The sequence below is a fragment of the Macaca mulatta genome, chromosome 13, assembly GCF_049350105.2.
Source record: "Macaca mulatta isolate MMU2019108-1 chromosome 13, T2T-MMU8v2.0, whole genome shotgun sequence".
Classification (NCBI taxonomy): Eukaryota; Metazoa; Chordata; class Mammalia; order Primates; family Cercopithecidae; genus Macaca; species Macaca mulatta.
Window position 1 is genome coordinate 18,755,488 of NC_133418.1, and position 14,627 is coordinate 18,770,114.

Below are 14,627 nucleotides of genomic sequence, written 5' to 3' on the forward strand. Positions count from 1 at the left end.
CAGTTCCATCCATGTTGTTGCAAATGACAAGATCTTTTTTTTTATGGCTGAATAATACTCCCTTTAATACAGCAAATTCCCTTCTGGGCCAAAGTGTGTCTATTCATTCATCTGATGGAGACTTAGCTTGCTTCCAAATCTTGGCTATTGTGAACAGTGCTACAACAAACATGAGATTGCAAATAATTCTTTGATATACTGATTTCCTTTCTTTTGGGTATATACCCAGCAGTGGGATTGCTGGATCCTATGGCAGCTCTATATTTAGCTTTTTGAGGAATCTCCAAAGTGTTCCTTATAGTGGTTGTACTAATTTACATTGCCAACAACAGTGTAGAAAAGTTCCCTTTTCTCTGCATCCTCACCAGCATTGTTTATTGCCTTTTGGATATAAGCCATTTTTACTAGGATGAAATGATATTTCACTGTAGTTTCGATTTGGATTTCTCTGATTATCAACAATGTTGTGCACCTTTTCATATGCCTGTTTGCCATTTGTTTGTCTTCTTTTCAGAAATGTCTATTCAAATCTTTTACCCATTTTTTGATTGGATTATTGGATTTTTTTCCCATACAGTTGTTTAAGCTCCTTATATATTCTGGTTATTAATCCCTTGTCAAATGGGTAGTTTGCAAATATTTTCTCTCATTCTGTGGATTGTCTCTTCACTTTGTCGGTTGTATTTTCAGCTGTGCAGGACCTTTTTAACTCGACGTGATCCCATTCGTCCATTTTGGCTTCTGTTGCCTGTGCTTGTGGGGTATTACTCAAGATATTTTTGCCCAGACCAATGTCCTGAAGAGTTTTCCCAATGTTTTCTTGTAGTAGTTTCATAGTTTGAGATCTTAGGTTTAAGTCTTTAATTCATTTTTATTTCATTTTTATATACAGTGAGAGATAGAGGTCTAGTTTCATTTTTCTGCTTACTGATATCCAGTTTTCCCAAGCACCATTTTTTGAAGAGACTGTCTTTTCCCCAGTGTATATTCTTGGCACCTTTGTCAAAAATGGTTCACTGTAAGAGTGTGAATTTGTTTCTGGGTTCTCCATTCCATTCCATTGATCTGTGTGTCTGTTTTTCTGCTAGTACCATGGTGCTTTGGTTATTTGAAGTCAGGTAATGTGATTCCTCCAGTTTTGTTCATTTTGCTTAGGATAGCCTTGGCTATTCTGGGTCTTTTGTGGTTCCATGTAAATTTTAGGATTGTTTATTCTATTTCTGTGAAAAAATGTCATCAGTATTTTGAGAGAGATTACATTATATATATAGATTGCTTTGGGTAGTATGATCATTTTAACAATATTGATTCTTCCAGTTCAGGAACGCAGAATATCTTTCCATTTTTTGGTGTCCTCTTCAACTTCTTTCATCAGTGTTTTATAGTTTTTATTATAAAGATCTTTCAGTTATTTGATAAAGTTACTTCCTAGGTATTTAATTTTATTTGTAGTTATTATAATCAGGAGTACTTTTAAAACTTCTTTTTCAGATCATTTACTGTTGTCATATAGAAATACTACTTATTTTTGTATGTTGATTTTGAATCCTGCTGTGTTACCAAATTTTTTCATCAGCTCTAATAGTTTTTCTGTGGAGTCTTTAGGATTTTCCAAATATAAGATTATATCATCTGCAAACAAGGATAATTTAACTTCTTCCTTTCCAATTTGGATGTCTTTTATTTCCTTGTCTTCTCTGATTGTTCTAGCTGAGACTTCTAGTACTGTATTGAATAACCGTGGTGACAGTGGCATCCTTGTCATGTTCTAGATTTTAGAGCAAAGGCTTTCAGTTTTTCCCCATTCAGTATGATACTAGCTGTGGGTCTGTCATATATGGCTTTTATTATGTTGAGGTATGTTTCTTCTATAGCCTGTTTTTTTGAGGATTTTCATCATGAGTTCCCACCTGCTCCAGAGGTGCCATCTGGGAGCCAGAGACTACAGTCAAAAACCTTAGAAGTCAACCTGGTATTCTACTGTACTGTGACTAAACCAGCATTCAAACCACAAGATGTAGTCCTGCCCACTCTTCCTTCCCCTTTCCAAAGGCAGAGGAGCCTCATCCCAGGGCCACCGCCACCACAGGCCCATAGGGAATGCTGCCAGACTACCACTGATGTTCCCTTAAGGCCCAAGGGCTCTTCAGCTTGTGGTGAATGTTGCCTGGCCTGGGACACACCCATCAGGGAAGTGTTCTCCCCTCTGCCCCAAGGAAGGTTCAGAAATGTCATCCAAGAGCCAAGTTCTGGAATCAGAGTCTCCAACAGCTGACTTGGTGCTGTGCCCCACTGTGGTCAACCTGGTACCTGAAGCCAGCATATCTCAAGGTCTCACTCAAGGCCCTCAACATAGTACCTGAATGTTGCTGTTGGTTATTCAGGACCCAAGGACTTTTCAGTTAGCAGGTGATGAATGCTGCCAGGACTCTTTTTTTTTTTTTTTTTTTTTTTTTTTTTGAGACAGACTCTCACTCTGTCAACCAGTCTGGAGTGCAAAGGTGCAATCTTGTTTCACTGCAACCTCCACCTCCCAGGTTCAAGCGATTCCCCTGCCTCAGCCTCCCAAGTAGCTGAGATTACATGTGCATGCCATCACGCCCAGTTAATTTTTGTATTTTTAGTAGAGATGGTGTTTTACTATAATGGCCAGGCTGGTCTCAAACTCCTGACCTTGTGATCCGCTTGTCTCAGTCTCCCAAAGTGCTAAGATTACAGGCGTGAGCCACCATGCCTGGCCAGGACTCATTCTTAAAGATCCTTCCCTTTAAGACAGCGGATTCCCTTCTGGCCCAAAGTGTGTCTAGAAATGTCTGGGAGCTAGGTCCTGGAAGGGAAGCCTCAAAACTCTTATCTGTGCCTTATCCTGCTGTGACTGAGCTGGTATCCAAGATGCAAGACAAACTCCACCCCACTCTTCCCACTTCTCTCCTCAGATGGAAGTAACAGATCTCTTTTGGGCCTATGAGTTGTGCGGCCTGGAAATAGGGGAGGGATGATGCCAGGACTCCCTTAGCCACACCCGCTGGTGTCTCAGTAGGTCTTGTACCCTGACCAGTCCATTGTCTCTGAGCCCAGTTCAGCACTAGGACTCTCCTAGAAGTGGCAGTCCTTGTCGCCTAGACTGCCTTTTGAGTTTATTTATGACCCCAAAGCACTTTGGACCTCAAAGCTTGCAGGAACTCAAATTTCAACCACTGCAATCAGTGACTCCCCTCTTATTAGCGCTGGTTTAAATGCTCCCTCTGTGGGCAGGCACCTGCTGAGTTTGGTCCAGTTTTGCTTTCTGCTGTAAGAAGATAGCACTGAGTTCAATGCCTCACAATTGCTGAGCTCTCCCTACCCCAGTGCACAGAAACGCTCTCAGCACCACGCTGCCACTTCATGGGGGAGAAGGAGGGGTGTTGTTGGCAATTCAAGAGTCATGTTTTTTTTTAACTTCTTCGGTGACTCTTTCAGGGATACAAAGTTAAAACCAAGTACTGTGAGTGCTCATCTGATTTTTGGTTCTTATGAAGGAGTTTCTTTGGTGTAGATAGTTATTAAGGTGGCATTCCTTGCACGGCAGAGGGGGCAGAGAGGTGGCATGATCAGTGGAGCCTTCTATTCATCATCTTGCTCTCCACAATCCTTGCTTTCTTACAGTTTTCATTGTGTTTTATATCTTTATCCATTCTTTTATTTTTACCTTATATTAATTACTATGCTTCCAGGTATTCACTTGTATAATGCATACAGTTAGGTTTTCCTTTACAAGCCAATTTGAAAAATATTAATAGGTTATTTAAGCCACTCACATTTATTGATATGACTGATATGTTTGGTCACAATTATGTCATATTATCATTTGTTCAAATTACTGTGGTAATAAGTAATATTTACTGTGTTTCTTTCCCTATTTAATGTATCCTTTTTATTTTCCTTTTTGTTTTAAAAAAAAGTGGGGGATTGTTTGTTTTGATGGTGTATTTGGTATTTAGAAAAGTTTGTATTTTCATCATAGTGGTTACTTGTGTATTATTTTACACAAATAACAAATTGTTATTTGTTTTACAAAATAACAAATTTGTGTATTATTTTACAAAACCTTAATTCCTCCTTTCTCTTACTTAACATTTTACTATCTGATCTGCTGGTTTCAAAGGAATCCCGTGACTCCTCCTATTAATTATACAATAGCAAATAATTATATTTCAAATATTAAGTTGTATGATTACTACTTTGTGGAAACCTATAAGGTTTACACATTATTTTTCTACTCTTGATCTACCCTCATTAATTTAGTTGTAATATTATATAACGTGAAATATTCACCATCGATCCTTTTTGCAAAGATTTCCAAACCATTTATTGATTGAATGGAACCTATTCTAGCTAATTCATCAGGAAAGGCACATGTGTACTGTATTCCCTACTCCTTGCACATTTAAACCTTTTTTTGTCTATCCTTGATACTTGAAGCACAGCCTGCCTGGGGATAACATCTTTTGTTCATATTTTCTGTCCTTAATTTCTTTACAATGCTGATCAACAGTTTCCTTGCTTTTGATGATGTTTTCAGGAGTCTGATGGTCTGATGCCAATTTGGTTCTATTGACCTTAAGGATTATTTCTTCTTTTGCATGAGGCATGAATTTTTTTAATCATAAAATATAATAATTTTACCATATATTTCAGAGTTGATCATTATGAATCAACTTTCCCGATATCCCATGGTTAACATATAAATTCCAGGCTTTTTCTCCAGAAAACTGTTTCAGAATACAGGTTTAAATACTAGTTTCATTCCACTGTTTTCATTTTATTCTCAGGGACTCCAACTTCTACTAGTGTTAGACCTTCTTTACCTGTCTTCAATGTCAGCCACTTGCTCTCTGAAACTTTTTACTTCTTTCTTTTTCTTGTGTCATTGTCTTAATTGTTTTAGTGCTTTTCATCAACAGCATTTATATTTTCACTTAAATCTATTCCCCATTATCCACTTTATAATTTAATTTTTAATGTTATTTTGCCTTTTTCTTCTACTTCTTCGTTGAGTTCAATCAAATCTTTTTCATTTTCCTTTTTTGTCCACGTTCTTCCTTACTTTTTGTACTTGTGATTTCAGATTTTATTTTCGTATTCTCAAATGTTTGTTTCAAGATATTTAATTTAGTTTAAAATGTTGCATTTTCATTTTCAGCTTTGTAGTTGATTTTGTGGGGATTTGATTTATTTTTTGTATTTGACTCCTTGATCTTTGTAATAGCTTTGTGTCAGTGAAATCTGTGGGGTTTTTTCTATTTTTATATACTTCATGAACATAGTTTCTAGCTTGAAAACATCCTCTTCTGTCAGTTCTACCTTCTTCTGTGCAGTTTTGTTTATAAGTATTTAGTACTGGTTAGTGGGGAGGAGAAGAAATTGGCATGCTTTTTCTTTCTCTCTTTTATGCAAAATTTTTACTTTAATTTTCTCCCTCTTGCTTCCTTCTATCCCTTTACTGCTGTGCCACCAAGGAGAACCTCCCTTTCCTTACATATCTCATTCTCCACTAGAAGCTACCTTCTCCATTACTGACACTTATGCTTTACTTGCAAGCCTTTCCCCTGAGGTTGGTGCTGCACATGGCTACATCCAGCTTATATTCAGCATTTTAACAGTTAGCGTTGGATTTTCGATTTCCAGGAATGATTTTGTCTGTACTTTATCTAAGTCCTTCTTGCCTCTCTACTATTTTTTTACAAAGTTTCTCTTCCTTGACTCTCCACACTCATAGACTCACTGATTTCTAATCCTGGCTTTCACATTTACTAACTTGGAAAAATTACTTGATCACTATAAGGCAGTTTTTCAACTAAAAGTACTTCCCAGCACAATTCTTGCACATGTCTGATAGCTGTTGTGGTTCTTGTCCTTGAAAGTAAAAGTTGAAAGAAAATCTAGCATGCTTTAGAGCTACTGGGGCTATTATAAAGCTGTTCTCACCAAGCTCAAACATCTTTATCTGCCCACACAAGTACACACCAACGCCCAACAAGCAAGGGAAGTAATGTGTCCCCATAGTTTTCAATATTTCATCAGTGCTTTCCTCTACCAGAATGAGCAGTAAAGTTGTCATCAAAAAGGAAACACAGGCATAAAAATTATTCTTTTAGACAGAGAGCTGACTATTGGGTCAATCTGATTTCAAATAATTGGCACAGTAGTAATATCAAATCTATGCAGCTGATGAGAAATGTTTGGCTGAATGATGTGGCCTTATTTCCCAGGTCTGGATCTGGCTAACAAGATGCCTTCTCCTAGAACTCTGAAGACTCATCTGCCTGTTCAGATGCTACCACCTTCCTTCTGGAAAGAAAATTCAAAGGTAAGAAGAGCCAACTCTTCAAACTGAGTTTGATTGGCATGGCCAAATAATGTCTCTAAGTAGAAACAGTCAAAGATACTAAAAGAAAGATAGCCCATGGAGCCATAGGGCAGATGGTGGCATTACCCCACATTCCCACACACTCCATTCTGGATTCATCTTCCTTCAAAATATTATTTTTGGGTACACATTGGGAAATTTTCAGACAAAATTATTCTGACCATCTGCCATCTAAGCCACATTCAAAGAAGATGATCAATGAAACAAAGCAGGTATTTCCTGAGGAAGAGTGATCTCTTAGATTGTGTCCTCTAACGAGCTGGCAGAGTCAGACCCGAAAGATAACTATTTGGAGGAAAACCTGTGAAACGAGGAGTAAGACAAACAAGTATGGAGAGCAATAAGACCATGATGCAAGTCTGACCCCTATAAAGGAGAGTCAAGGAAGGAGAGTTGAAGACTCAGACTACAGTCATGAGTCATGATTCATCCAAGCTGATGGGGAGTCCTCCAGCCAAAGTCAACCATCAGAGAGTCCCATATCTCATAAACTGCACCTGCCTTAGCATGCCTGCTGTGCTTACTCATTAGCCAAGAGCAGTCGTTTGGGAATGTGGTCTTATAAAGAACATGGTAGTGGATTCAGAATACAGCAGCTGAGGTCATCCATCACTTACTTTCCATATCCAGAGATCTGAACAGCCCATGTTCATGGCCACCATTTGGCTGCCCTGATGAGATTATGTACACCTTGGTATCCAAAATCTGCTCCTCTTCTTTTCAGGATGAGAAATATAACTTTGTCTTATTTTGATCTGGCCCACCCTTAATGCTAACTGAGAGATCAACAGACTCTCAGAAAGCATATCTCATGAAGCAAGATCCTAGGTACTGTTAGACCTTTATTTCCTTCATTTTCAAAAAATATATTTTTATTTTGACACTTTCTAATTCAGATCCTATAAGTGCAGTGTACATTGAGTGTAGCGGGGTTTCCTTTTGATTTCTGCTTTATAAGTTAGTCTTAAGTTAATGAAATGTGTAATATAAACAAAATATCAACTTATACATTTGCAATGAAAAGTATAGCCACTCAGCAGAACCAAATGCTTGTATCAGCTAGACCAGCACATCATCTCCTTGTGGGCAAGCTGCTTTGTAAACACAGTTGTCTGAAGATTGCTGAGAAAGTGAGTTGATGTTAAACAGTGTTTTTCAGCTATGACAGCTGCAATCTTTCAACCTTCTAGACTAAATTTACCAAGGAAACCATAACGGTCAAGTCTAACCAAAACTATCTCTCCTTGGTGCAGTGCTCAGATACATGATGCGAGTGATTGCTTTTGACTTCCTATTTTTTCTGAGCTTCCATGACTCACTAGCTCTTTATTTTGTCCATCTCCTATCTCCAAATAAGGTACAATACAATTGAATAGTTTTCCAAGTATCTGTTTGCTTGGCTCCCCCAATTTGCTGATTTGCTTCCCTGAGATCATGCCCAGATCACCTGGATTTCTGAAAACTTCTTGGTTTATTCCTACAGATAAATACCTTCACTTATTGTATGTTAATTTTATTCCTCAAGAACCAATATTATTTCCAAATCTTGTAGACTCATTGTCAGAAGACACACTAACACTTGGTTAGTCATCATACTAACATCTTCTTTTTGTAAAATCAGGTCTTCTAAATAATGTAAACATCTTAGTGGCAGCACTTCCATTTATCCACTTAGACTTGGTGTGAATTATTTGAGTAGTAAAAGACTGTAGGGAGCTTAGTCCAAGTTTTTCATTTTATCATGGTATGGTAGGCTGAATAATAGTCACTCCAAGATAGCTACATCCTAATCACCAGACCTGGGAGTATTAACATATGTTGCAAAATGGACTACACAGAAGTGACTAAGTTAAGGATCTTGAGATGGGGAGATTATCTTGGATTGTCTTGGTCTTAAATATCAGCACAAGGGTATTTAAAAGATGGAGACAAGCATATCAGAGGAGAAAATAGGAGCTGTGACAACTGAAGCAAGAATTTGGAGTGATTCAAGGAAGGGGTCAAGAGCCAAGAAGTACAGGTGGCCTCTAGATGCTAAAAACAAGAAAATGAATTCTCCCCAGACCCATTAAAGGAACCAGCCTTGCTGACACCTTGACTTTAGCCCAGTGAAATCTGACCTTCAGAACAGTGAGAGAATAAATCTACATTGTTTTAAGCCATTTGTGGTAATTTGTTACAGCAGCAATTGGAAATTAATACAGATGAATCAAGAGGTTCTCAGAAATTTTATTTGACATTGGATCCCACACCTAATGTATATTTGAATATGTTCCCTGTTTATCCTAGGACTTCCCATTTCCATTTAGGCCTAGAAGGCAATAAGCAACATAAGCATTAAGGAATATTACACAAAATATATGTACATAATAATAAGACTTTGTACTTGCATCATACTTTTTGACACCATAAATGCTTTCATAAATGCTGGATGGAAAGCCAGCAGCAAGAAAGGGGGCAGAAAAACAGAGTCATGCCAGGACTGTGTTCATCTGAGTGAGCAAAGATGGAAAGCAAGAACCTAGGGCAATTCATTTAGAGTAAAATAAGGCTGGATGATTGGTTGTGTTGGACACAGAAGTTCCGTAGTAAGACACAGGACAAAAATTCTTGAGAAACCACTGAGAATGGTTCTTCCCAAGCCCTGCTAAGATAGCATACAGCAGGGCAGGATGGGATGGGAGCCAGAGTAATGAGGGGAGGAAGGGGTCACCAGGACAAGAAGTCAAGAAGTCAGCTCCTTCTCACCAGACAATGCCTGCCCTATGAGAAGACCATCACACACAGTTCCAAAGATGGACTTAGCACTGCCTCAAGCGTCCTTCAACCTAGTCAGCAAATGAATGTAGGAGTGATAATTTATCACTAAGGCTGGGATTCATATCATGGAAATTAAACCAAATGGCTAGCTGCTTTAGCTCCTCCCAGCCTAGAACTTACTTTAGATTCCTTGCTTAGTGAAAGCCAAGGGGAACCTTCACACACTGAAAAATATAGCACATGCTATCGTCTACATTTGTCCCTTCAAAATTAATATGTGAAATTTTAACCCCAATAGTGATAGTATTAGGAGGTGGGACCTTTGAAAGGAGATTAGGCCATGAGTGGAGAGCCCAGGACACTTCTATCAGAGAAAAGGGGTGCTCTTAATGATCATGCTAAGACCACAGCTATAAATTGGAACTGCACCTAGACAAACTGGAAGGGATAGTCACCTTTGATCATAGAAAATGCATGAACATGCAATTATTCCAATAGGATAGTCCAAGATTCTACAAAGAGGCTTTCTAAGATTATGGTCCTCTGCACTGAATAATGATATTTCTCTGTCTTGTTTTCTCTCTGCGTCTCATTCCTCTTGCTGGCTGATTCCAGATTATCTATGTGGCTAGAAATGCCAAGGACTGTCTGGTCTCCTACTATCATTTCTCAAGAATGAATAAAATGTTGCCTGACCCTGGTACATGGGAGGAATATGTTGAGACATTCAAAGCTGGAAAAGGTGAGTGGAAGAAAACTGTGAGTTCATATTTCCTTATTCATTCACCTGCTGACAGCAGAAAGAAAGATAATTTTCACTGAATGGCTGCATCCATCAAGGTCTTGTGAGGAAGTAGATGGCACTCAAACTGGGTCATCTGGAAGACTCTAACAAAGAGACTATTTCCAAGGCTATAGCAGAGTTTAAGGAAACTGACAAGGGCTAGTGCAGTATTCTGGGGAGAGTACCAGCAAGGAGCCATATCTCTCCAGAGACAAAAGAGGACCCCTTGACAGGAGCTAAAGCCTTTGGTGGGGGAAGCAGTGAGCCAACAGGAATGGCATCAGGGAAATAAACACAATGTCCTCCTCTCGTTCTGCCTCTAAATGCCTTCCTACACCTCTTGCTGACACAGTCCATCTGCAATCCTGAGGACAAAGGAGGTCATTGACAAAGTCCATGCAGGTTGCTTTGCAGGGCACCAAGCAGAGCACAAGACGATGGAAAGTGGAGTTGGCAGAGACAACAGAAAATACCCCGTGAGCCTCTCTATTTACCATCAGAGAGTGAAGGTGCCCAAATATCCAGTACTTATAAATTTTTCACAGTAAAAGTCTTCTTTTTAAAATCAGCCTGTTCAGAAACAATATTTATTGTGTAATATTGACCAATGCACTATATGATGATGCAAGGAAAATAAAGGTGTTGAATCCCTGGCCACAAGACAATCTTTCATGGAGTAATAAGTTCAAGGTTGGAAATATAAACCAAGGGATCCAGAATACTTTTTATCATCACCCTACTTTAAAAAAAAAAATCCCTCTCTTCTGCAAATAAGAATTCTGCCCAAGATCTTTGTCTTCTGGTTGTATTTATTAAATGTCCCCATTTATTTGAAATATTCATGTTTGTTTTACAAGTTTCATGCTGGCATTGACATCTCATCTCTCTCCTTCCCCTCAGTGCTTTGGGGTTCCTGGTATGACCACGTAAAGGGATGGTGGGATGCAAAAGACCAGCACCGCATTCTCTACCTCTTCTACGAGGACATGAAGGAGGTGAGGGCAGTGCCATCTCCATCAGATCCTCCCACATCCTAGGATACATCAATCCCTGTTTAGAACCCTAGTGCATGGGCTTTCCTGCAGAAGAGCCTTCAGTGCAAGTCCATGACACTGTTTGCAACTCAGTTTTATCCTCAAAAGCTCTAACTACTTTTTTGGCATTCTAAATTTGCTTTGCTTTAATTCACAGTTTTCAAAATATTCTTCTTCTTCAGGAAATAGCACATGCTTTATAGTTGAATCAATCTGTTGGATCCTGACACTTATAAGCCAGATATCTTTATCTGCAAAATGGTATCATGTCTATCTCATGAGATCATTGTAAAGATTTACACTATCATATTTGTAAAGTGTACATAGTTGTGTTCAAGAAATTTAGCTTCCTTCTCCCTCTTGCACACCTCAACCCCACATCATAAAGCAAAGTTTAATCCGTATAAACACTGGTAGGATTAGTCCCACGTATTGGGACAGTGGACTGATTTCTGAATTTCAAACCATTGTGTATGAGTGGCTGCACAAATTCACTCTCATGACCCAGTCATCAGCATCCTAGAATTACAAAACTAGCGTCTAAAATGTCCTCAGAAACTTAATCAAAAGCTATAGCTTTCTCTCTTTCTGTATCTCTTTGATCAAAAAGATTCAAGAAATAAGGATCCATATTTCTGGGTCGACTTGAGATTCCTTTTATTCCTCCTCTTAGTGACCTTCTGTTAAGTTCATAGGTTCTTTTTGCCATCTGTTGTAGTCCAAATACTAGAGTTAGTCATACTATGCTTCACCACCAACATTGTTCCTCCTTCACACAGCCTTCCTTGTTCTGCCGCAGGAGATACTGTTGCTCCTTCCCACCAAATCTCCTGGCACTCTGTCTGTACACAGGCAGCATGTACTTTCTCAGCCAGCCGTGCAGTTGTTTGTGTTTGTGTTTAATTCCTTTCCTTCAAGGTAAGCCTCTTGAGGGCAGGGACAGCCCTCATCTTTGTGTTGCTACAGTATCTGGGACAGTACAGTGCCTGGCAGTAGGAGTCACTTGAGAAATATTTTTAAAATGTGTTTGAATTGATCCTTTAACCCATTTCTCTCCAAATCCTGTCCAAATGGAACATCATCCCCAAGGGAGGCCCAACATGATTTGTTTGGTGTGACTGTTCCACATACAGGACCCAAAGCGGGAAATTGAGAAGATACTGAAGTTCCTGGAGAAAGACATATCAGAGGAAATTCTGAATAAAATCATCTATCACACCTCGTTTGATGTAATGAAGCAAAACCCAATGGCCAACTATACCACTTGGCCCACCAGCATTATGGATCATTCCATCTCCCCTTTTATGAGGAAAGGTAGATAAGCTTTGTAGTCTAAGATGTCAAATGGAACTCTGTGGTCCCCATGGTCTGCTTAGATTTTCCAGTAATGTTTCATGCTCCATTATTTATTCTTTCCAGCAGCACCACTGTACAACCTTTGAGAGGCAAGTTGCCTGTTTCTCCCCGTTCTTGGTGGGGTCCTAAGGGTGCATGCTTACCTCTCCCTGTACTCCTGCAGCAATCATTGAGATTTTGCCTTGTTTCAGGGATGCCTGGAGACTGGAAGAACTATTTTACTGTGGCCCAGAATGAAGAATTTGACAAGGACTACCAGAACAAGATGGCAGGAAGCACCCTAACCTTCCGCACAGAGATCTGAGAGCAGTCAGGGAGTCTGCCCTGGACTTTCTTACCAGATTTTTGCCATTTGAGCCTCATGATCAAGGATACTTAAAACAAAGACACGCTTCCTCCAGTCTGAAGCTGTCACACACTAGCTGTAGATCCTATGCCACTGTGATAATACTTCATCAAAATGTAACCAAATCCTGGGTAGAGTTTTTAATTAAGATACATGATCTCTCATTTAGACACCAAACACCTAATGTACTCGCCTGTCCTAAGGCAAAATAAAGGCAACTTAGTTCCATCACTAGTTTACAATAGTGAAATAAATAAAACGATAAATAAGAGTAGAATTTCTACGTAAGAGAAAGTGAGCAAGAGAAGAATGAGGATGAGAAGTGGGCACCAGGGAGAATGTGAGGGGGAACTGGTTTTTATTTTTAAATGTCGGGAATGAGAGGCAGAGGATAGTCTTACTCTTGAAGATATTAGATTAGGAGGTGCAGAGCATGGCATGAAGGATGGAATGCTGTGAGCTGGGTTTGACTTAGGTGGCTTCAAGCTGAAATGGTCCCCCAAAAAAAGACAAAGGCCACAGGAGAGCGATGAGGAACACAAGAGGAGCAAGAAACAGCCTACTTCCGTGGTCAACACAAGGCTGGAAAGCAGAGAAAGATTTTATCTTTCAGATGGACTTCTGAGAGAGAGAGGAAGTCTTCAGTGAGCTCAAGAGAAAAATAAAATAAAATATTCAGTAACTCATGCACATTAAGAAAACCTTAAATTTGACATCTCTTTGGAAAATCGTTTTTTATACTTTTTTTAAAAAGGGCTCTTAGCGAAACTGTCAGCATTGCCAAGTTCTTCAGCTGTACTAATGATTATGTTCTTTTCCTTCTTTTTATTAAAACCTGTACCAAGAAAATATCTGCCATCATTTATGTGAGCTATACAAAGATCCACGTATTATTATTTTTTTAATGTCAGGAAGGTACATTTTGTGGGATAGGTGATTTCCTTATCATTAAACCATAAAACACAAAAAATTACTCCACCCAGTAACAAAGTATACCCCTTTGCATTTTTTCACCATTCCCTCTCTAGGGTAAGCATGCAAATCATTAACCACATGACAAATATCCCAGTATAGTATTTATGTAGAGTTCCAGCCCGCGCTGAGGAAAGATATGGTGAACTGAACCAGCGTGATTCAATAGCAAATAAATTTTTATCAGGAACAACCACACCAAATGTCTTGGGTTCATGTTCTAAGAGCTGCCTAACAATTTAGATAGCAAGCACATAATCACATAATGACTCCCTTTGTGACTATGATAGAAACTGGACACATGGGCAGTATTGATCAGAATACAGGCAATAGGTCTAGAGTTTACGACTAGACAAAACTTGCTTTTCTTCCTTTATAAACTAATTTTTTACTTTAATTGTAAAAATACATCCCATTCTTATATTCTCTATAAATTTCAGCCACAGAAAATATTTCTAGACTCCTCTTTTACAAAACTCTGCTATGTCCTTTTAAACAATGCTAAAAGTACCATGAAGAAGAATTAATGATTTAATTCAATCTTAAAATATCTTTGGTCCAGCTGCATAAAATAAACATGATGAAGATGACCCTCCATGTATCCTAGATAATCTTGTGTTCTGATCACTTATTACATACTTAGAGAGAGAGAGAGACTCCTAAATATACCACAGTCATAGAAGATCAAGTTGTAAATGTTCAATTTACTTTGGAACCCTTCACGTAGAAGAAAATGAAAAGCAGCAATGGGAAGTTAGACTCATAAAATTTTAGAGTGAGAATTGCAAGAGTCAGAAAGATCACATCATTCAACAATCTTACTTTTCAGATGAGAAGACTAAGAACCAGGGAGAGAGGGATGGCCCCCACAAACAGGTCATGCAGACACGCTTAAATCGGGATCCCCCAGCCCCTGGCTAGCTCCCCACACACTGCAGGAGTCACACAGATTGTGAAAGTCTTCTC

At 39.0% G+C, this 14,627-nt stretch overlaps 1 protein-coding gene and 1 long non-coding RNA gene across 2 annotated transcripts in view; one reads left to right on the forward strand and one right to left on the reverse strand.

Moving 5' to 3' along the window:
* LOC100426269 (sulfotransferase 1C1) overlaps window positions 1–13,538 on the forward strand; it is a 32,656-nt gene extending 19,118 nt beyond the window's left edge. Inside the window, exons 4-8 of the mRNA XM_028832136.2 lie at window positions 6,252–6,349; window positions 9,785–9,911; window positions 10,854–10,948; window positions 12,121–12,301; window positions 12,535–13,538. Coding sequence (XP_028687969.1) covers window positions 6,252–6,349; window positions 9,785–9,911; window positions 10,854–10,948; window positions 12,121–12,301; window positions 12,535–12,647 — 614 coding nt within the window. The 3' untranslated portion in view covers window positions 12,648–13,538. The remainder of the gene's footprint in view (window positions 1–6,251; window positions 6,350–9,784; window positions 9,912–10,853; window positions 10,949–12,120; window positions 12,302–12,534) is intronic.
* Window positions 1–14,627, reverse strand: part of LOC144333696 (uncharacterized) — a 298,635-nt gene that overhangs the window by 36,775 nt on the left and 247,233 nt on the right. The gene's annotated exons all lie outside the window — the stretch shown is intronic.